The 21,437-nt window shown below is 41.2% G+C and overlaps 2 protein-coding genes across 3 annotated transcripts in view; both read right to left on the bottom strand.

Annotated features, from left to right (window-relative positions):
• Positions 1 to 1,321: 1,321 nt before the first annotated feature.
• Positions 1,322 to 21,437, bottom strand: part of LOC146634712 (NACHT, LRR and PYD domains-containing protein 3-like) — a 106,462-nt gene continuing 86,346 nt past the window's right edge. For both annotated transcript variants that reach the window (XM_085378654.1, XM_085378645.1), the window contains 4 exons: positions 13,524 to 13,697; positions 7,382 to 7,555; positions 2,003 to 2,049; positions 1,322 to 1,866 (listed from right to left, as the gene is read on the bottom strand). In XM_085378654.1, coding sequence (XP_085234780.1) covers positions 1,322 to 1,866; positions 2,003 to 2,049; positions 7,382 to 7,555; positions 13,524 to 13,697 — 940 coding nt within the window. The remainder of the gene's footprint in view (positions 1,867 to 2,002; positions 2,050 to 7,381; positions 7,556 to 13,523; positions 13,698 to 21,437) is intronic.
• On the bottom strand, positions 11,171 to 13,361 carry LOC146634714 (uncharacterized). Its single transcript, XM_085349795.1, has 5 exons — positions 13,336 to 13,361; positions 12,633 to 12,763; positions 12,209 to 12,491; positions 11,585 to 11,652; positions 11,171 to 11,349 (listed from the first exon to the last, which is right to left on the bottom strand). Exons 1-5 carry the CDS (start codon positions 13,359 to 13,361, stop codon positions 11,171 to 11,173), a joined length of 687 nt encoding a protein of 228 aa, XP_085205921.1.

The raw sequence follows: 21,437 nt of genomic DNA, 5'->3' as shown, positions 1-21,437 counted from the left end.
GCTCAGCCAAGTCTCTGTGAGTCCCAGTAATTGTCAGCGAAGGTGTGCAGGTTTTTCTGGTTTAAAACTGCAAGCAGTTCAGTTTTGCTATACTGCATATGTGCTCCTGCATATCTGAGGAAAAGTGAAACAAAAATACACAAAATAAAAAGAAAGCCGCTAAGGTCACTGGCACCAAGTATTAAATCCAGTTCTTTGTATTCTTTACGGCAAAGAAAGACACGGCTCAAAGTGGTCTAACTCAAAAAATTATCTTTAATTTTACATTTTCCAGAAAATGGAGACTGAGCACACACAGAAACGCCAGCTCAAGTCTGGGGCATCAGGAGCCTGTCTCGCTATATATTTGCAGCACGTCACCCATAGTTTCGGTAAAAACAAACCCTTATATGGAACAAGTTCCTCTTTTTGTCTGGCTTCCTGTATTTATTAATATGCTTGTACAGCTCTACACTAAATTCCTGTTTCTCAGTCTGGCTGAGCACTTAGTTTGTGAGTCAAAAGTAGCCTTGCTTTACAAGCTTCATTATTAAAGTACATAAAACAATATAAACAGAAAATAAGCACTAAGAATATATATTTAAATCTCAACATTGCGCCGCCATCTTGAAACCACATCCAACACAGTGGAACAGCTTCTAAAAGTTTGACATCAAAGCAAATCTAATGTCTGTCAGATTCCTCAACAGGACCCTTTGTGGTAGTTTTTAAGTTTCATACACACTAAAGTGATACACAACTCTTTACATGTTTCTAAGAGTTTGATAACTAAGCTGTTACCAACATCCTGCACCATGTTCTTGTTCAACATGGGAAAAACACAAGACTAGTTTAAAATGCAGAGTGAAGCCTTTGCTGTTTATTAGATCAGCCACATGCATTATGATCCCTCAATACAATCAGATTCTGCTTGAACTGCATTCAAAAATATTGAGCCAATATTTTCAGCTTATATGGCTGAAACATTTTCACATGATGAGCTTCCAACAATGAGTGAAACAGTAAGAGCATGTGGAGAGTTTGGAAACATCCCATTGAGAAAGAGAAATCAAACATTTGGATTCATTTTCATGAGCTCAGACTTGTTGAAAATGCAGAGGAGCTGGTTGTGAACTGAGCTTCAGAGAAACACAGCATACTGATATTCACTGTGAAGCTTTGAGTGGAAAAAGACAGAAAAACAACATGAGGATCCTGTAATAATGGGAGCTTTAATGGGACAAAATGTGTTTGTGAGTGAAAGAGACAGACATGTACAGACTGAACTATCTGTTCAACAGTCAGAGTGTTTCTGTAACAGGAGACACTCTTTACACTCCACTCAGCACAGGGACACTGAGGCACCACGAGACCTAAACCTACATCCAGGATAAAGAGTTTGAGTGAATGTGGTGTTGAAGGTGTGGAGGTGGATCAGAGTGTCAGAGGAGACTCTGTAGAAGGACAGAGTGCCAGCAGGACAGTCCACATACACTGCTGCTCTGTTAGAGACAGAGGAGGAGGAGGAGGAGGAGGAGGAGGAGATGGATGTTGATCTGTTATTGTGCCAGACATGACGAGGACCATCATCAGAGCAGCTCAGACTCCAGGACTGATCATTGAGTCCAAACACACAGTCATAACTGTCTCCTTTCCTTCTGATGCTTCTGTAACTCACTGATATATAAACGTCTCCGCTCCACTCGACCTCCCAGTAACAGCGACCAGTCAGACCATTTCTACACAGCAGCTGGTAACAAACATCAAATCTGTCTGGATGATCAGGATATGACTGAACCTCCTCCACACGTGTCACCTTCCTGTTGTTGTCAGACAGTTGGAGCTTTGTGTTCACTGTGTTTGTGTCGATTGTGAGTTGACAGGAATCTGATGGAGAGAACAAACACAATCAAGCTGCAGTTATTGATCATTGATTGACACTTTGATGATGACTCCTGACATGATGAAGATGGTTGAATGTGTGCTGCTTTGTTTTCATGAATCCCATTAAAAACACACTTACACTTCCTCAGACCTGGTCTCAACCATCGGACTCCAGCAGGCTCCACCCTGAAAGGAGGAGGGGGGTCAGACCAGCACAGTCAGCATGCACACATGGACATTACATGGCTCTCACACACACACTGTTACACACTGATAAAGGAACAGTCTAACATTTTCACAAATACACTTTAATCCATACATGGATCAAACTGCTGATGATTTGGACTGATCCTGGATCCGTCAGTACACCACTGTGTAGCCCTCTCAATCCACTGCTGTTGAAGACCGTTTTAAATATTTAATATATGTAGTACCAATTCTATCCAATAGAGGGCAGTGATGTCGCTATAGTTGTCCTTCACTGCGTTTGCGTACATAAGATTTTCTGGAGGAGGACAGACATTTGAACTGTCTGTCCTCCTCCAGAAAATCTTATGTACGCAAACACACCTGCGGACCACTTATGCGCACCCCTGGTTATAGGTGTTAAAGGTTTTTCAGTTACAGACTTATTGGGACTTTCTCACCATGCATCCCATTCTCCAGCTGTTTTTAACTTTTGTGTTTTTTGGTGTGTTGTGTTTTTACAGTTGCTGGATACTTCGACCAGCGTTTGGAAGGCAAATCCAGTGCAGTGTTTTTCCAGAGACATATCGCTCCACCCAGGAGGACAGCAAAAGAGGATTCTACTAAACTTTGCAGATAAGCACTGGGCTTATGTACAAGCACACGCACTACCCGGGTAGATTGACAAAGTTTTTCTCTGAATTTCTTTTATAATCATTATTATTATTTATTCCTTTAACACCATATTTTCCTTTTCTTTCCTTCTTTTCCTTTCCTCACCAAATCAGAGTAGTTGGTGGAGGAAGAACTGTGACAAGAGAGAGAAAATGGACCAATATAGAAACTGAACTGAGGAGGGATTGTATTGGGCTTTGGTCACGGAAGTGTTTTTAACGTTCTGCATATCATTAGAGTTACTGATAAGACTATAATGTGTTGTGCTGTAATAAATGCCATAGAGTGTTCTCTATACAGGTTTATCCCTGTGCTGGTCTCCTCTGTCTTATAGTGGACACAAACTATTTTTTGCAGTGGCACAAATCATTTGTGTGCCTTCTTATTTGATGCAGAACACCTGATTGTTCTGTAAATAGATTGAAATTGGTATATAAAAAACGCCTGAGGCCTCAGTTGCATTTTAGGTAAGAAGTACCATGTCTTTATCCTGTTTTCCTTCTCTCACCCCAACCGGTCGCAGCAGATGGCCGCCCCTCCCTCCAAGAGTCCTGACAGGGACTAGAAAGAGAGAGCAGGTTTCTCCTGTTTTGGCTTCCCTTCATTGGCTTCCTGTTAAATCCAGAATTCCTCACATACAAGGTCTTAAATAATCAGGCCTCATCTTATCTTAATGACCTTGTAGTACCATATCACCCTATTAGAGCACTTCGCTCTCGCTCTGCAGGCCTACTTGTTGTTCCTAGAGTATTTAAAAGTAGAATGGGAGGCAGAGCCTTCAGTTTTCAGGCCCGTCTTCTGTGGAACCAGCTTCCAGTTTGGATTCAGGAGACAGACACTATCTCTACTTTTAAGATTAGGCTTCAAACTTTCCTTTTTGCTAAAGCATATAGTTAGGGCTGGACCAGGTGACCCTGAATCCTCCCTTAGTTATGCTGCAATAGACGTAGGCTGCCGGGGATTCCCATGATGCATTGAGTGTTTCCTTTCCAGTCACCTTTCTCACTCACTATGTGTTAACAGACCTCTCTGCATTGAATCATATCTGTTATTAACCTCTGTCTCTCTTCCACAGCATGTCTTTATCCTGTCTTCCTTCTCTCACCCCAACCGGTCGCAGCAGATGGCCCCGCCCCTCCCTGAGCCTGGTTCTGCCGGAGGTTTCTTCCTGTTAAAAGGGAGTTTTTCCTTCCCGCTCTCGCCAACGTGCTTGCTCATAGGGGGTCATATGATTGTTGGGTTTTTCTCTGTATCTACTGTACAATATAAAGCACCTTGAGGTGACTTTTTTTGTGATTTGGCGCTATATAAATAAAATTGAATTGAATTGAAAATTGAATTGAATATAACTTTGGTGTTTGCAAAACTTGTGCATAATTTTTAGAAATGTACAATTTCTATTTCCATTTCAAGTAATGAAAATGATTCATTAAACATGTTTGTGGTTTTTACAGTAAAAATATAACTATTTTTACTTAGATTTTAAGTTTTTTGTCTGAATTTAGATCAATTTTGCTAATTTAGTATGCCATTATTTTTAATTAAATTCATACCATGGGGAAACATGACAGATACTATTGCTCACTAAAAAGAGTTCTTTTTAAAATAGAAATTTCTGCTCCCTGATTTTTCAGCTGTCTCTTTATGTATGTTCATGATCCAAGATATTCTGTATCACTTTTTAACAGTTTTTCTGTTTAATTCTATTTCTCTGGTGTTCTTCAATTTTAATGTTCATTTTAATTATTTATTCATTTTGTGTTCTATGTGTGCCATGTATTGGCTTTGCAAAGCACTCCATGACATTTTTCTGCAAAAAGTGCTATAAATAAAGTAAAAAATTAATAAACAAATCTAGCCAATAATTATTTTTTTCTTGATTTCGAAATATAGGCCAAAGGATAGGTCTTCTTAGTGCTAAGGTAGGTTAGATATGAGCTACTTTGTGCACTGGTGAGGAGTCATGTTGGAAAAGGAAGGGGCTATCTTTAAACTGTTCCTTCAATGTTGGGAGCACAAAATTGTCCAAAATGTCTTTGCATGCTGAAGCACTGAGAGTTCCTTTCACTGGAACTAAGAGGCGGCGCCCAGCTCCCGAAGAACATAACCCCCCACCCACCAACCAAACTTAACACTGTGCACTACACCTCAGCATTCATTGGGACAACTCTGTGAGTTTAAGTGGACTACTACTTCATGGCTGAGGTCCTATTATTACCAGTCACCTCCGCTCTATTGCAATTCCAATGACAGCTGACTTTTTAATATTTCTTAGTGTGGAAATTGTACAGCTGAACTTGTATCCATACCACACTGGGATTCACTGAACTCCTGAGACCAACCACAAATGTTAGTAGAAGTAGTCTTCATGCCTAGATGCTTGATGTTATCTACCTGTGACCATGACAGTGATTATGACACCTGAATTTACTGATTTGGAGGGGTAATTAAATGCTTTTCACAATATTGTTTATGTTCTGGACCTGTGGCTATACAGGGAGTGCAGAATTATTAGGCAAATGAGTATTTTGTCCACATCATCCTCTTCATGCATGTTGTCTTACTCCAAGCTGTTTAGGCTCGAAAGCCTACTACCAATTAAGCATATTAGGTGATGTGCATCTCTGTAATGAGAAGGGGTGTGGTCTAATGACATCAACACCCTATATCAGGTGTGCATAATTATTAGGCAACGTCCTTTCCTTTGGCAAAATGGGTCAAAAGAAGGACTTGACAGGCTCAGAAAAGTCAAAAATAGTGAGATATCTTGCAGAGGGATGCAGCAGTCTCAAATTGCAAAGCTTCTGAAGCGTGATCATCGAACAATCAAGCGTTTCATTCAAAATAGTCAACAGGGTCGCAAGAAGCGTGTGGAAAAACCAAGGCGCAAAATAACTGCCCATGAACTGAGAAAAGTCAAGCGTGCAGCTGCCAAGATGCCACTTGCCACCAGTTTGGCCATATTTCAGAGCTGCAACATCACTGGAGTGCCCAAAAGCACAAGGTGTGCAATACTCAGAGACATGGCCAAGGTAAGAAAGGCTGAAAGACGACCACCACTGAACAAGACACACAAGCTGAAACGTCAAGACTGGGCCAAGAAATATCTCAAGACTGGTTTTTCTAAGGTTTTATGGACTGATGAAATGAGAGTGAGTCTTGATGGGCCAGATGGATGGGCCCGTGGCTGGATTGGTAAAGGGCAGAGAGCTCCAGTCCAACTCAGACGCCAGCAAGGTGGAGGTGGAGTACTGGTTTGGGCTGGTATCATCAAAGATGAGCTTGTGGGGCCTTTTCGGGTTGAGGATGGAGTCAAGCTCAACTCCCAGTCCTACTGCCAGTTTCTGGAAGACACCTTCTTCAAGCAGTGGTACAGGAAGAAGTCTGCATCCTTCAAGAAAAACATGATGTTCATGCAGGACAATGCTCCATCACACGCGTCCAAGTACTCCACAGCGTGGCTGGCAAGAAAGGGTATAAAAGAAGAAAAACTAATGACATGGCCTCCTTGTTCACCTGATCTGAACCCCATTGAGAACCTGTGGTCCATCATCAAATGTGAGATTTACAAGGAGGGAAAACAGTACACCTCTCTGAACAGTGTCTGGGAGGCTGTGGTTGCTGCTGCACGCAATGTTGATGGTGAACAGATCAAAACACTGACAGAATCCATGGATGGCAGGCTTTTGAGTGTCCTTGCAAAGAAAGGTGCTATATTGGTCGCTGATTTGTTTTTGTTTTGTTTTTGAATGTCAGAAATGTATATTTGTGAATGTGGAGATGTTATATTGGTTTCACTGGTAAAAATAAATAATTGAAATGGGTATATATTTGTTTTTTGTTAAGTTGCCTAATAATTATGCACAGTAATAGTCACCTGCACACACAGATATCCCCCTAAAATAGCTAAAACTGAAAACAAACTAAAAACTACTTCCAAAAACATTCAGCTTTGATATTAATGAGTTTTTTTGGTTCATTGAGAACATGGTTGTTGTTCAGTAATAACATTATTCCTCAAAAATACAACTCGCCTAATAATTCTGCACTCCCTGTATAGAGATTTATATGAATCAAAGTCAAAGTGAAAAAACATTTAAAATCAGTGTACATGTACGATGGTGGCAAAAGGCAATTTTGTGTACTTTTTTTGTGTACTCATCGATAAATAACTCATAAATATTCAATTTGAATTTAATTGTATTTATATAGTGCCAAATCACACCAACAGTATCTTCAAGGCCCTTTTTAGTGTAAGGTAAAGACTCCAAATAATCATATTACCTCCTATAAGCAAGCACTTTGGTCACAATGGAGAAGAAAGAAATAACCAACTTTTAACAGGAAGAAACCTCTGGCAGATCCAGAGAAAGGCAGCTATCTGCCACAACCAGTAATGGTGAGGGGAGGAAGACAGATCAAAAGGCAGACAGTGGAAGAGAGCCGGAGAATAATAAGACCTCATGATTAAATGCAGAAAGGTGTATAAACACAATGAGTGAAAGAGGTGAAAGAAGGAGAAACAGTTCAACAGATAGAAGTTTCCTGTGCGATTGTTTATGTCACTTCTACATTAAATAAACATCAATTAAAGAATTAAATTATTTAAAGGAAATGTTTCCAGCTCTTCCTCCTCTATCAGACATCCTCTCCATACCTGAGAGTGTCCAGTCTCCAGCCTGGATCCTTCAGTCCAGCCAAGAGCAGCTTCATTCCTGAGTCTCCCGGATGATTGTAGCTCAGGTCCAGCTCTCTCAGATGGGAAGGGTTGGAGCTCAGAGCTGAGGCCAGAAAAGTACAGCCTTCCTCTGTGATCAGACAGCCTGACAGACTGCAGACACACAAAACAACAACAAAAAAAGATTTTGACCAGGTTTTCCCCAGAGACTCTTAATTATATAGGAAGCCAATGTTAGTTTCAAATTTGTTTCCATGCCAGCTGCTCTGGCCCCAGAAATACTGTAGAAACTGGAATGTCTACATTCATTTCTGAGGACAGATTGAGTAACCAGATTTTTTTTATTTATTATATTTTTTTCTGCTTGGCAGGTGTGTCACAGAACAGGGACAATTGAATTGTTTGGTGGTTTATCAGAAGTTTCTGTTTTAGGCTACACGTCCTACTTTTTCGGGAATATTTTCAGGACAGTAAAGTACCTTCAGTGTTGAGAGACACAGATGAACAAAAAAACATTTGACACTGAGCAGGAAAGCGGTGGTGACACAGTTCAAGAACCACAGACCATACTGCTAGTGACATACTAAGAATTTAATTTGCAGGTGATTCAAGAGAAAGTGTGCTCTGAAAAGCACATGTAGATTACAGTATAAAATAAGTCACTATGTAAAAGTTTGAAATCAACTGAGCTGAAAGGTTTAAGCTATACAAAAGACCACTGTGTGTTGTAACAGGAAGTGATACAATAACACAGTGAGAGCCAAAGTTTACAGCACGTAACTTATTAAAGCTTCCCCACCATAACAAAACATCTGTGGGAAAGCTGTAATTGTGTACTCTATTGATCGATCCATTTTCGTAACTGCTTTTCGAATCAAGATGACATGGTAACAGTAGTCTTTCCCAGGTATTATTTGGCAGGGGTGCACCTCAAAATCTCCCCGCTGTATCAAAGGACTTACACAGTAAGACATTAATTCATGCCACCATTTACACCTACAGCCAATTTCCAATCATCACATGACAAGAGTAGCTGGAGAGAATCCACACAGGAACAGGGAGAACATGCAAAATGGCTTTGTGGCACCAATGCACCTGAGGTAAATACATTTTGATTCTCAAGTGGGGACAAAAGAGATGAAAGGAGTAACCAATATATATGCTTGGATTCCTGCATAAACTGACACATAGCAATTAACCATAACCAATGGCCTATGTATCATAAACAGATAAACCGGACTAAATTCTGCAGCAGACAGTAGAGCACTTTTTCTGTTTCAACTTCACTGCCACAGGATCAGATATAGAAAATGTTTCCTTTATTATATTTAGTGCCTTCCTTTTTGCATTTTTTTTTACCTTTCAGAGCAATTTGTTTGTGTTACTGAATGTATCTGAATGAGTATATATTCAAAAACAGACCCCAAAATTTTTTATCCATTCTTAAAACTGATAGGTACTGTTGATTTTTTTCACTGCCTTAAGGTTTTGTCAACACACAGGTCATGTTTTTATTTTCCATATTAAAAACATCAGGTTTACATGTAATGGAATGTGCAATAGAAACAAAATTGCCACTGCCATTTTATTAATTCCTTTTCTTTATTTAGGTTTACAAAGTTACTTATGTATTATTTATTTAATTTTTTTTTTCAATTTAAGGAAGTCAAAATGGATGAATGAAGAGCTGTTTAAAATTCTCATCATTTATTCAATCAGAAATGATGAATTTTTACCAGGGTGTAAGTATTACCATACATAACTCAAACTTCAATATAAACATACTTTCTAAAAACCTACAGAATACAGAAAAGGAATCATACTGGAAAGTTTTGTTGATGGAAGTAAATAGTTTTGACTTATTGGACAAGATAAAAGTATAATTTGGAGAAACCATGCTATGTACTTCCTTTTAGCCTTTGCTGTTATCTCACAGTGTACCTTGACTTCTCTTTTAAACTAGCTCTTCCCATTAAATCAAAGGTCCATTATCTTCTGCTAGTCCTTTTCAGAGGTCGCGGGGGGCGCTGGAGCCTATCCCAGCTGCCATAGGGCGAGAGGCGGGGTACACCCTGGACAGCTCACCAGTCTCTCACAGAGCTAACACACATAGAGACAAACAACCATTCTGTCATTGTCTTGGGTCATTTGACCCAGCGTTCTGTATTTGTTATTATTATTACTAGTACCCTGGTTGTGGTTTTCTAGTTCTTTGGTTTTGCGTTCTGTTCTTCCTCGGTTTAGTGTTTAGTCATCCCTGCCCTTGTGTTCCCTCTGTTCTGTCAATGTTGTGTTTCTGAGTTCCGTCAGTGTATATTTCTGTTTTATTGTGAAGGTCCGTGTCTTATGTCAGTGTATTCAGTTTGTGTACTCCCTGTCTCGTCATGTCAATTAGGTTCAGCCGTGCTTCCCTCTTATTTGCCCTTCCGCGTCTCCCTCTGTGTGTATTTATAGTGTGTGTCCTCTTGTGCTCGTCACTGGTCCGTCTGTGTTTCCTCAGTACGTGTAAGGTTTCAGGTCTGTTTTGTTAGCTTCGCCAGTCTAGGTAATCCTTAGTTTCTGTTCATGCCCTCTCCGCCTGCGTTTATACTCTGCCTCCTGAATAAAGCTCACTCACATTTCAGCTGTGCCTGCATTTTGGGTCCTCTTGCACAACCTCCACACGTCTGCCACTGCAGCTATGACACAATATACATTTTGTAATTATCCTTATAATTACAAAATGTTTTATGTAAGATTTATGTTTTGTAATTTAAATCTGACATCACCAAAGTGTTTTGGAATTTGAATAATGTATTTTGTAACTGCAGTACACATAATACTAATTTTAAACAATTTTGTCCAGGTTCCTTGCTACCGGGGACTCCGTCAGGACCATCGCATTCAGTTTTCGAGTTGGTGTGTCCACGGTGTGCCAGATTATCCCCCAGGTAGCGACAGCCATCTGGGACTGTCTAGTGGATGATTTCATGGCTGTGCCTTCACCGGTCTTTTTACTCTCTTAAGTAACTTGTCTTCACTATGTTCCTATATACAGTGTGATGCAAAAGTTTGGGCAACCTTGTTAATAGTCATCATTTTCCTGTATGAATCGCTGTTACAATGAAAAATGTCACTTGCATATATCATATAGGAGACACACTCATTGATATACACTAAATATTTATTTCATTTCTCTTTTTTTTGTGTTGCCAATTTATGCACCTGCTTGATTTGGTTTACACAGTTATTGCACACTTTCTGTAAATCCAGTGAACTGCATTTCACTTCTCAAATATCACTGTGTGTCTCCTGTATGATGTATTTAACTGACAATTTTTATTGTGACAACCAACGATTTGTACAGGAAAATAATTACTTTTCACAATGTTGCCCAAACTTTTGCATCCCACTGTATTGGTATATTTTTTCATTAGTATAATATGAAATAAATTCTACTTGTGTCAAGTTGTGTGTCAACATTTGCTGTGTAGTAGAACACAGACATAAGTCATTACAAATGTTTATTGGAAAAAAATATATAGATTCACTAACAAAAACATTAAACGTAAATAATAATAATATAATTTAACTATTTACAGAGAGACAGGAATAAAAAGGACCCAGCTTGGAGTGGAAGAGCCTCAGGGAGAAGGAGGAGAAAAATAACATTGTTTCTGCCCTGGAGAGCTGCTGCCTCATCAGAAAACTACTGATCATTAGGGTCCAATGTTTCCAAATTTAGCACAGCTGTGCTGTTTTCAAAAACTGATTTATAAATTTGAAATTTCACGAATTCTCCGTCTGAGGCGGCATGCTCTCCAGAGCAGGAACAAGGCTGAGGAGGAAATGCTCCTTTGGAGACTGGCGTGGCCTCTTTAGGGACTCCAGGATGGCCAGCTCCACCGCCGATGGACCGTCCTGGGACCCGTCCCTCGCCCGCCTTCGAGCTGTCCTCCTCTGTGGGCCTGTAAAACACAGCACAAAACAACACAAAGTAATGAGAAGGCTGCTACTAGATTTTTATTTTCAAAATTGAAAAGAAAAAAAACAACAACAACAACAACAACAACAACAACAACAACAACAACAACAACAACAACAAAAAAAAGGGGATATAAACAGATTGGTTGTAGATATTTAGTAAAGGTGATCACAAGGGAATCCAAGCAAGTAGAAAGCTATCAGTGCTGCTGTACGTACCTGTGGGTGCAGCAGCAGGAGCTGAGGGACCAGGGACTGGGGAGCCAGGAGAAGCAACAGGGGATGCTCTGCTGCATAATCAGTTACTCTATCAAGACAATATTAAATGTTAACAAGTTGAAGACAATAGTCATAGAGAAATTATATCCAGTGGTCTCTCATTTATTGCAGCACATGAACAGTAGTCACAGTTCTCACAAGTTGATTCTCAAAGTGCAAACCTTTGTCGATTTTAAAACGTAAAAGTATTATGCCGCGCTTTTTCTCCGTCTGCGGCGCCACTTTTGTGCGCCTTTTTCCCTCGCGGTGCAGGTGTGTATTTCCGAATGAGGGTCATAGTTATGAGTGTCTTTGTGCTGTTTTTTTTCTATTGGACGTGATGGTTATCAAAACCAAACATGATAAGTTTGGCAAGCACAGGAGACACGACACGGAGGAGATTTGTCAATTGGGTTGCAGAATGCAATGCGCATTGTTGAAAGCTGTACGGTGCAAAAAAAAAAAATAAATAAAAATCAGCGAAAAGGCGAGGCGGTGACGGATGAACAGCGGGACCACTGTGTGCTGTTTATTAATAAACACAATATATTCCTATATGACAACACGCATAAATTAACTGCCTACATTAATTCATTGTAAATATACCTTCTGACAAACTCCCCTGCTGCCTCTTCGGGCTGTCCCTGGTTTGGGGGGGGGGGGGGGGGGGGGGAGTTCTCCACGGTCCGCACCATATTGCAAGTTGTCTCCTGCGGGGTGAGGAAGTGGTCCAGAAACCCCATGACCGCGAAGAACTTCCATCTCCTCCCCGAACCTGCTGCAGACCCACTCCTCTTCTCCTTCTCCATCCTCTTCTCCTTATTATACGTGTCCCTGAGGCTCTTCCACTTTCTCCTGCAGATGTCCTCTGAATAAACGAATTATCTGGTTAGCGGAAAGGTATTTGTACATCAGTGGGAAAATAGCGGGACAGTACGCGGGCTTGCTAGCTTTTGCGCGGCTTCATCGGGTCAGTCTGAAAATTAAAAAGAAGAATGAATGAACTTACCAGGTTGCCCGATCTCCTCACTTATGTGCCTCCAAGCTCGGTCCTTTTTATTCCTGTCTCGGTAGAAGTAGCAGCTAGCATCATATAGCTCTGGATGATTAGCCACGGCACTGATGAGCTTTTCCTCCAAACTGAATGAAGAATGAAGGGCTTTGGCTGGATCTGCCCCTTTGACCTAGGTCAGAGCCACGTCACCAGGCTCCTGATTGGTTGTCGCGGCGCGATTTGACGCTGGAGTTCAGATTTTTCCAACTCGAGCGGTAGACGCGAAACGCACGTATGCACAAAGTGCAACACAAAAACTGACGAGCGTGGTTTTTTTCGCGAGTCAAACGCGGCAGATGCGGTACACTGACGCGTGTGTCACGCGTTTTCGCGACACAAATCTGCTTCCGAATTTTCGCGGGACCCACAAACGCGTGTCATCGTACTTTTCCATTGACTTTACATGTAAACCTGACGCTCTTGCCGCCTCTATTGCGTTCGGTGTGAACACACCGTTACATTCACACCTGTGGGCAATGTAGAATGATCAGTTAACCTGACCCCACTAATTGCATGTCTTTGGACTGTTGGGAGGAAGCCAGAGTATCCGCAGAGAACCCTCGCAAAACAGGCAGAACATTCAAACTCCACACAGAAAGGACAAAGCAAGGTGGTGGAATTGAACTCAGGACCTACTAAGTGAAATCTCTCAACAGACCAGTCCTCAAATAGCAGCATATACATGCAGGATTGTGCTTGATGACTTTTTTTAATGGATATAAAAAGGAATAAATAAAAGTAGTAATTCAGAATAAAAGATCAATTTAGAATAGAATGTTTTTGTTTGATCAATAGTATAATCCAGATTATGAATATAAATGAATGAAAAAAAGCTTTCATGCTGACCTGATAGTTTCCAGGGGACATTTTGGACTCTTCAATCCAGCAGACAACAGCTTTACTCCTGAGTCGTGCAGGTCATTGTTACTCAGGTCCAGTTCTCTCAGTTTAAAAGATTTAGAGATGAAAACTGAGCACAGAGCATCACAGCTTCTTCTTGTGATGTTACAGGAAGACAGTCTGAAAATTAATTACATTTGTGATCAAATTGAATCAGTCATTTTCAACTTACCATAATAAAAAATATAATTCAATGTCTACTTCATAAATAAAAATACAACTTATAATTCAAACAAGGAAAAAAAGAAAAAAAGGAATTTGGTTTGAAACAGCAGTTACACCTCTGTATCTGTGAAACAAGTTGGGAGCTAGTACTTCTAGTCATTATAGATCAATACCCAATTACACAGGCATTCATAATGTTTTATAAATGCTAAGAATTCCTGCTGCCAATAAACCATACATTGCATAAATATTGCAACAATAATAGTGTGCATAGATGCATACATACGAAGCTTTGTTGGAGGCTTTGACCACTGGCAGCAGCTTCACAAGAGCCTCCTCTGAAGCAGAGTATTTCTTCAGGTCAAACACATCCAGATCTTTTTCTGATGACAGTAAGATGAAGACCAGAGCTGACCACTGAGCAGGAGACAGTTTATCTGTGGAGAGACTTCCTGATCTCAGGGACTGTTGGATCTCCTCCACTAAAGAGCGATCATTCAGTTCATTCAGACAGTGGAACAGATTGATGCTTTTCTCTGCAGACAGATTCTCACTGAGCTTCTTCTTGATGTACTGGACTGTTTTCTTATTGGTCTGTGAGCTACTTCCTGTCTGTGTCAGCAGACCTCGTAGGAGAGTCTCACTGGTCTGGAGTGAAAGACCCAGGAGGAAGCGGAGGAACAAGTCCAAGTGCCCATTTGGACTCTGTAAGGCCTTGTCCACAGCACTCTGGTAGAAGTGTTTCTCTGCAGATTCTCCTGTTTCAGACTTCTGGGAGGTTTGTTGTTCTTCCAGCAGATTGAGTGCAGAGTTGATGAAGGTCAGATGGACATGAAGAGCAGCCAGAAACTCCTGAACACTCAGATGGATGAAGCAGAACACCTTGTCCTGGTACAGTCCTCTCTCCTCTTTAAAGATCTGTGTGAACACTCCTGAGTACACCGAGGCTGCTCTGATATCGATGCCACACTCTGTCAGGTCTGATTCATAGAAGATCAGGTTTCCTTTCTGCAGCTGATCAAAAGCCAGTTTTCCCAGAGACTCAATCATCTTCCTGCTCTCTGGACTCCAGTGTGGATCTGTCTCAGCTCCTCCATCATACTTGACCTTCTTCACTTTGGCCTGAACCACCAGGAAGTGGATGTACATCTCAGTCAGGGTCTTGGGCAGCTGTCCTCCCTCTCTGGTTTCCAGCACATCCTCCAGAACTGTAGCAGTGATCCAGCAGAAGACTGGGATGTGGCACATGATGTGGAGGCTTCGTGATGTCTTGATGTGGGAGATGATCCTGCTGATCTGCTCCTTATCTCTGAATCTCTTTCTGAAGTACTCCACCTTCTGTGGGTCAGTGAACCCTCTGACCTCTGTCAACTTGCCAACAAAGTTAGGAGGGATCTGATTGGCTGCTGCAGGTCGTGTGGTTATCCAGAGGCGAGCAGAGGGAAGCAGTTTCCCCCTGATGAGGTTTATCAGCAGCACATCCACTGAGGTGGACTTTCTAGGGTCAGTTAGGATTGTAGTTTTGTGGAAGTCCAGAGGAAGTCGACACTCATCCAGACCATCAAAGATGAACACAACCTGGAAGTCTTCAAAGCTGCAGATTCCTGCTTCTTTGGTTTCAGTAAAGAAGTGATGAACAAGTCCCACCAAGCTGAACTTTTCCTCTTTCAGCACATTCAGCTCTCTGAAAGTGAATGGAAATATGAACTGGATGTCCTGGTTGGCTTTGTCTTCAGCCCAGTCCAGGGTGAACTTCTGTGTTAAAACTGTTTTCCCAATGCCAGCCACTCCTTTTGTCAGCACTGTTCTGATTGGTTCATCTCTTCCAGGTGAGGCTTTAAAGATGTCTTCTTGTCTGATTATTGCTTCTAGATTGTCTGGTTCCCTGGATGCTGTTTCAATCTGTCTGACCTCATGTTCATCATTGACCTCTGCAGTCCCTCCCTCTGTGATGTAGAGCTCTGTGTAGATCTGATTCAGGAGGGTTGGGTTTCCTGCTTTAGCGATCCCCTCAAATACACACTGGAACTTCTTCTTCAGTGCAGATTTGAATTCATGCTGATGCCACTGCAAGTTCCTAGTGCAAGTTCCTGAGTGACACACACACACACACACACACACACACACACCTCAAGGATTTATCAGCACATAGAGCAGGGGTGTCAAACTCCAGGCCTTGAGGGCCGGTGTCTTGCAGGTTTTAGATCTCACCCTGGGTCAACACACCTGAATCAAATGATAAGTTCATTAGCTGGCATCTGGAGAACTTCGGGACATGTTGAGGCGGTCATTTTGCCATTTGAATCAGCTGTGTTGGATCAAGGACACATTTAAAACCTGCAGGACACCAGCCCTCGAGGCCTGGAGTTCAACACCTGTGACATGGAGTATTTTGAATGTATTTTCTTTTTATTTAGACTTTGTTTAAGTAAAATAAATGGGGAAAACTCTCACTTCTCAGCAAAAGTTCAGCGAACTTATTCTGCTTCATTCTCTTCAGGAAGTCCACTGTAATAGTCACAAATGCGTCTCTGCTGCTCTTACTCTGTTCTTCATCCACCCTCTGTAATACATCCTCACACTGAATCTTAAAACACTGTAGATCATCTGGATTTAGATCTGTCTGGATCTTCTTCAACTCGTTCTTCACAAAAGTGATGATTTTGTCCTCCAGTATCTGGAACAAGATATTTTTATGAATGACCCAAAAGGTATTCTCACACAAGAGAGAAAAGTAAAACATAGGATGAGGTATCTTTCTGGGAATCAGTTTAATTAAGTTAGTAAGAAAGCAAAATTTATTAATATAGCACTTTTCACAGATACAAATCACAAAGTGCTTCACAATAAAACCAGAAATATAAATAAAATAAAAATATAAAACAATGAGAAAAATTAATTAAAAGTTTGTTTGAATAGAAATATACTCAGCTGCTTTTTAAAAGAGTGAATGGAGTCAGTGTAGATGGAGACAGTGTAAAGAGAATTCCAGAGCCTTGGTGCCAGTGCCTGAAAAGCCTGATCTCCACGTGTTTTGAACCTAGTATGTGGGACCAACAGTGAGTTCTGACCTAAAGACCAAAGTGCTTGGGAAGAAGCATAAGGTTTCAACAGATCAGAGATATACTGGTGAGCTTCACCATGTAGAGCTCTATAAGTACAGACTAAAATTTTACAATGAACCCTAAAATTTACTGGCAACCAATGAAGAGAAACACAAACTGGAGTAATGTGTGACCTCTTGTTTGTGCCAGTTAAAATTCTTGCCCCAGCATTCTGTACAGATTGAAGGCGATCCAGAGCTGATTTGTTTAAGTAAAAAAAAAAAAAAAAAAAAAAAAAATCCAAGCGAGAAGAAATAAAAGCATGCATTATCATGTTCAAGCTCTGTCTTTGACACCAATAGTCTGAGTTTAGAAATGTTTCTTAGATGATAAAAAACATTTTCGAACCAGTTGCTTTGAGAGTTTCTCAAGAGACACTGAACTGTCAACTATGAGACCCATGTTTCTGAGACTCAACTGAACTGAAGGGCCTAAAAAACTGATAGGCTGCTTAATTACTGAAAACGTGATCGGGAACAATAATCAAAGTTTCTGTTTTATCTGTATTTAACTAGAGAAAGTTGTAATTTAATCATTGTTTAATTTCTGACAAACAATTACTTAAACAAGACAATTTATAAAACTCAGAAGCTTTGAAAGAACCGTATAACTGAATGTTATCAGCATAGAGAAATGCTGAGACCAATGCTGATAAGAAATATTATTGTAACGTCCGATAATTTGGCCTAGAGGGAGAATATAAAGCAAAAAGAGAATCAGACCGAAAATAGATCCTTGAGGTACCCCACAAGGCAGAACTAATGTTTCAGACAACTTGATTCATACAGACAGTAAAAAGATCTCTCAGATAGAACTGTGTACTCTCCAGAGTCTCCTGCAATCAAAATGTCACTAGACACTGTAAGTCAAGTGGTTTCAGTGGAGTGCAATTTGCAGAAACCAGAGCGGGAAAAGTCCACAACTTTTTGGAGAAAAACAATGTTAAGTTGTTTTGCTACCGTTTTTTCCAAGAGTTTAGACACAAACGGTCAATTTTGATATTGCTTGTCACTGTTTGGAAGAGATGGATCCAAATTTGGTGTCTGTAAAACTGGCTCAACGATAGCTTGTTTAAAAAAAAGCAAAAGAGGACCAGGTATCAGAGGTAAGCAAAGTGCAAGTGTGGTACTGAGAGGATGATGGAGAAATATTAGACCTGACAGAAATGACCTTATTTACAAAAATTGTTCAAAAATGAATTACAATCAGATTTAGTATAGATTGGTACATGAGGAGAAAGACAATATTCATAATTGTATCAAACAACACTTTAGGATTGTTCTTTTTTGAAGCTATAAGATTTGAAAAATATTCAGTTCTGTCATTTTTTAATCATGTCGTTAAATGAGAAAATTGATTCCTTGAGATGTACCCCATGAACCTCAAGCTTGGGAGCCTTCCATAAATGTATTAACTTGCGATAATATCTCCTAATATAATATTTTCATTAGCAGCTGGATAGTGTAGTGGTAAGACTACTCTGCATCTAAAGGTCAAAGGTCACTCTTGAGGACGCCAATGTTCACATTTTGGACAGAGAGGACAGATGGTTTGAAAGAGGAGTGAAAGAAGCATCTATGTCCACTGTGAGCGACCATCTTTGAACAGAGGCGGGGGTTTACGACACCAACTGTCTGCCATCTATAATCCAGTTTTGAGATCCCTCCCCAGACGCCTTAACGCCCACTCACATCCTGGGCCATCTGACCTCAGGAAATCACATGATAGGGTGGGGCCAGGTTTCACAATGAACTCACCCGAAACCCTGGCTGATTGTGACCCACACCCAGTTTCACACCTTGGCTCATGTGAGGTAGAGGATCATCAGGGGGTCCATTGTGCGTCTTTGGGGGGTTACTCCCACGGGGTTTAAACCTGGGACTCTCCACCATTTGACCCTAGAACTGAAGAAGCTTCTCGGATAAGAGGTGGAACGTCAAGCAACCTAAAGAAGTCCAGACGCTTTTCTTTCCAAGCTCCTTAGACTACGATGACCTGGATGACTGAGAACCTTCACAGACAAGACTATACACGTTTGGAGTGGGAGTTGCAAGTTCAATTCCCACCTGGTATCCAGTAAGGGTCCTGGCTAGACCCCCCATGCTAAAAAACCAAGCCCTGGGATGGCGCAGCTACATCTGCAGCTCGGACACAAGCATTTCACTACATGTTGTACTCTGTATAATTGTGTATGTGACAAATAAAGGTTGCTTTTTTTGTTTGTCCCTATCCAGGGACAGAAATTTGAAGAGTGGAGACAACACTCTTCAAAGTCAAAGTTATTTATATAGCACATTTAAAATAACAAATGTCGACCAAGGTGCTGTACAATTAAGATAATCAAAAAAAAATAAAAACAAAAACATAGGGAGACATGATAAAAGTTAAGAAAAAGAATCATAAAATTTTAAGGTTTGAGTAAGAAGTAGGATAAATAAAAGTAATACAAACTCATTCTGATTGAAAAGCCATGAAGTAAAAGTGGGTTTTCAGACAGGTTTTAAAAGTGTCCAATGTTGGACAGGTCCTGATGTGAAGGGGCAGTTTGTTCTGAAATTTGGGAGGAGTCACAGCAAAGGTCTGATCTCCTCTGTGCTTTAATCTGTTCCTCGGAACAGCCAGGAGCAATTGATCCGCAGACCTCAGTGATCTTGCAGGAGTGTACCAATTTAAAAGATCAGGAAGGTATGAGGGTGCTAACCCGTGCAATGCCTTAAAAACAAATCATGAAATCTTAAAATTAGTTCTAAAATTAACTGGCAGCCAGTCTAATGATGCCAATATGGGAGATACAGTGGCTTGCAAAAGTATTGGGCCCCCTTGAACTTTCCCACATTTTGTCGCATTACAGCCACAAACATGAATCAATGTTATTGGACTTCCACATGAAAGACCAACACAAAGTGGTGCACACGTGAGAAGTGGAACGAAAATCATTTGTTACAAATAAATAACTGCAAAGTGGGGTGTGTGTAATTATTCAGCACCCTTTGGTCTGAGTGCAGCAGTTGCACATAGACGTTGCCTGATGAGTGCTAATGACTAAATAGAGTGCACCTGTGTGTAATCTAATGTCAGTACAAACACAGCTGCTCTGTGACGGCCTCAGAGGTTGTCTAAGAGAATATTGCGAGCAACAACACCATGAAGTCCAAAGAACACAGCAGACAGGTCAGGGATAAAGTTATTGAGAAATTTAGGCTTAGGCTACAAAAAGATTTCCCAAGCCTTGAACATCCCACGGAGCACTGTTCAAGCCATCATTCAGAAATGGAAGGAGTATGGCACAACTGTAAACCTAGCAAGACAAGGCCGTCCACCTAAACTCACAGGCCGAACAAGGAGAGCGCTGATCAGAAATGCAGCCAAGAGGCCCATGGTGACTCTGGACGAGCTGCAGAGATCTACAGCTCAGGTGGGGGAATCTGTCCATAGGACAACTATTAGTCGAGCACTGCACAAAGTTGGCCTTTATGGAAGAGTGGCAAGAAGAAAGCCATTGTTAACAGAAAACCATAAGAAGTCCCGTTTGCAGTTTGGGGGACACAGCAAACATGTGGAAGAAGCTGCTCTGGTCAGATGAGACCAAAATGCAAAACGCTATGTGTGGCGGAAAACTAACACTGCACATCACTCTGAACACACCATCCCCACTGTCAAATATGGTGGTGGCAGCATCATGCTCTGGGGGGGGGGGGGGGCTTCTCTTCAGCAGGGACAGGGAAGCTGGTCAGAGTTGATGGGAAGATGGATGGAGCCAAATACAGGGCGATCTTGGAAGAAAACCTCTTGGAGTCTGCAAAAGACTTGAGACTGAGGCGGAGGTTCACCTTCCAGCAGGACAACGACCCTAAACATAAAGCCAGGGCAACAATGGAGTGGTTTAAAACAAAACATATCCATGTGTTAGAACGGCCCAGTCAAAGTCCAGATCTAAATCCAATCGAGAATCTGTGGCAAGATCTGAAACTGCTGTTCACAAACGCTGTCCATCTAATCTGACTGAGCTGGCAATGTTTTGCAAAGAAGAATGGGCAAAGATTCAGTCTGTAGATGTGCAAAGCTGGTAGAGACAGACCCTAAAAGACTGGCAGCTGGAACTGCAGCAAAAGCTGGTTCTACAAAGTATTGACTCAGGGGCTGAATAATTACGCACACCCCACTTTGCAGTTATTTATTTGTAAAGAAAGTTTGGAATCATGTCTGATTTTCGTTCCACTTCTCACGTGTACACCACTTTGTTGGTCTTTCACATGGAATTCCAATAAAACTGATTCATGTTTGTGGCTGTAATGTGCTAGATTGTGGGAAAGTTTAAGGGGGCCGAATACTTTTGCAAGCCGCTGTATACGTTTTCGCTTGCATGTGCCAGTTAGTAACCGTGATGCAGCGTTTTGGACCAGCTGCAGTCGGCTAAGTGACGACAGACTAACACCAGAGTAAAGACCATTACAGTAGTCGAGGCGAGATGAAATGAAAGCAACCCTAACCCCTAACCCTAACCCATGCCAGTGGCGGACTCCCTCAGACATCGGTGCGTTGGTGGTTCTTTGTGTCTGGGGATGGGCGTCCAGGTACACGCCGGCTCACT

Source organism: Diplotaxodon limnothrissa, linkage group LG3 (assembly GCF_057381915.1).
Source record: "Diplotaxodon limnothrissa isolate DT_005_m linkage group LG3, D_limnothrissa_male_GT1.1, whole genome shotgun sequence".
NCBI lineage: Eukaryota > Metazoa > Chordata > Actinopteri > Cichliformes > Cichlidae > Diplotaxodon > Diplotaxodon limnothrissa.
This window is presented reverse-complemented; position numbering and strand designations above follow the sequence as displayed.

Coding starts and splice junctions, on each gene's coding strand:
- LOC146634714 (XM_085349795.1), bottom strand. CDS start 13,361: ATGTATATGCTGCTATTTGAGGACTG. Junction 12,492..12,632: donor TGAGGAGATCGGGCAACCTG/GTAAGTTCATTC, acceptor TCGTTTATTCAG/AGGACATCTGCAGGAGAAAG. Junction 11,653..12,208: donor TATATTTACAATGAATTAAT/GTAGGCAGTTAA, acceptor ATTATGCAGCAG/AGCATCCCCTGTTGCTTCTC.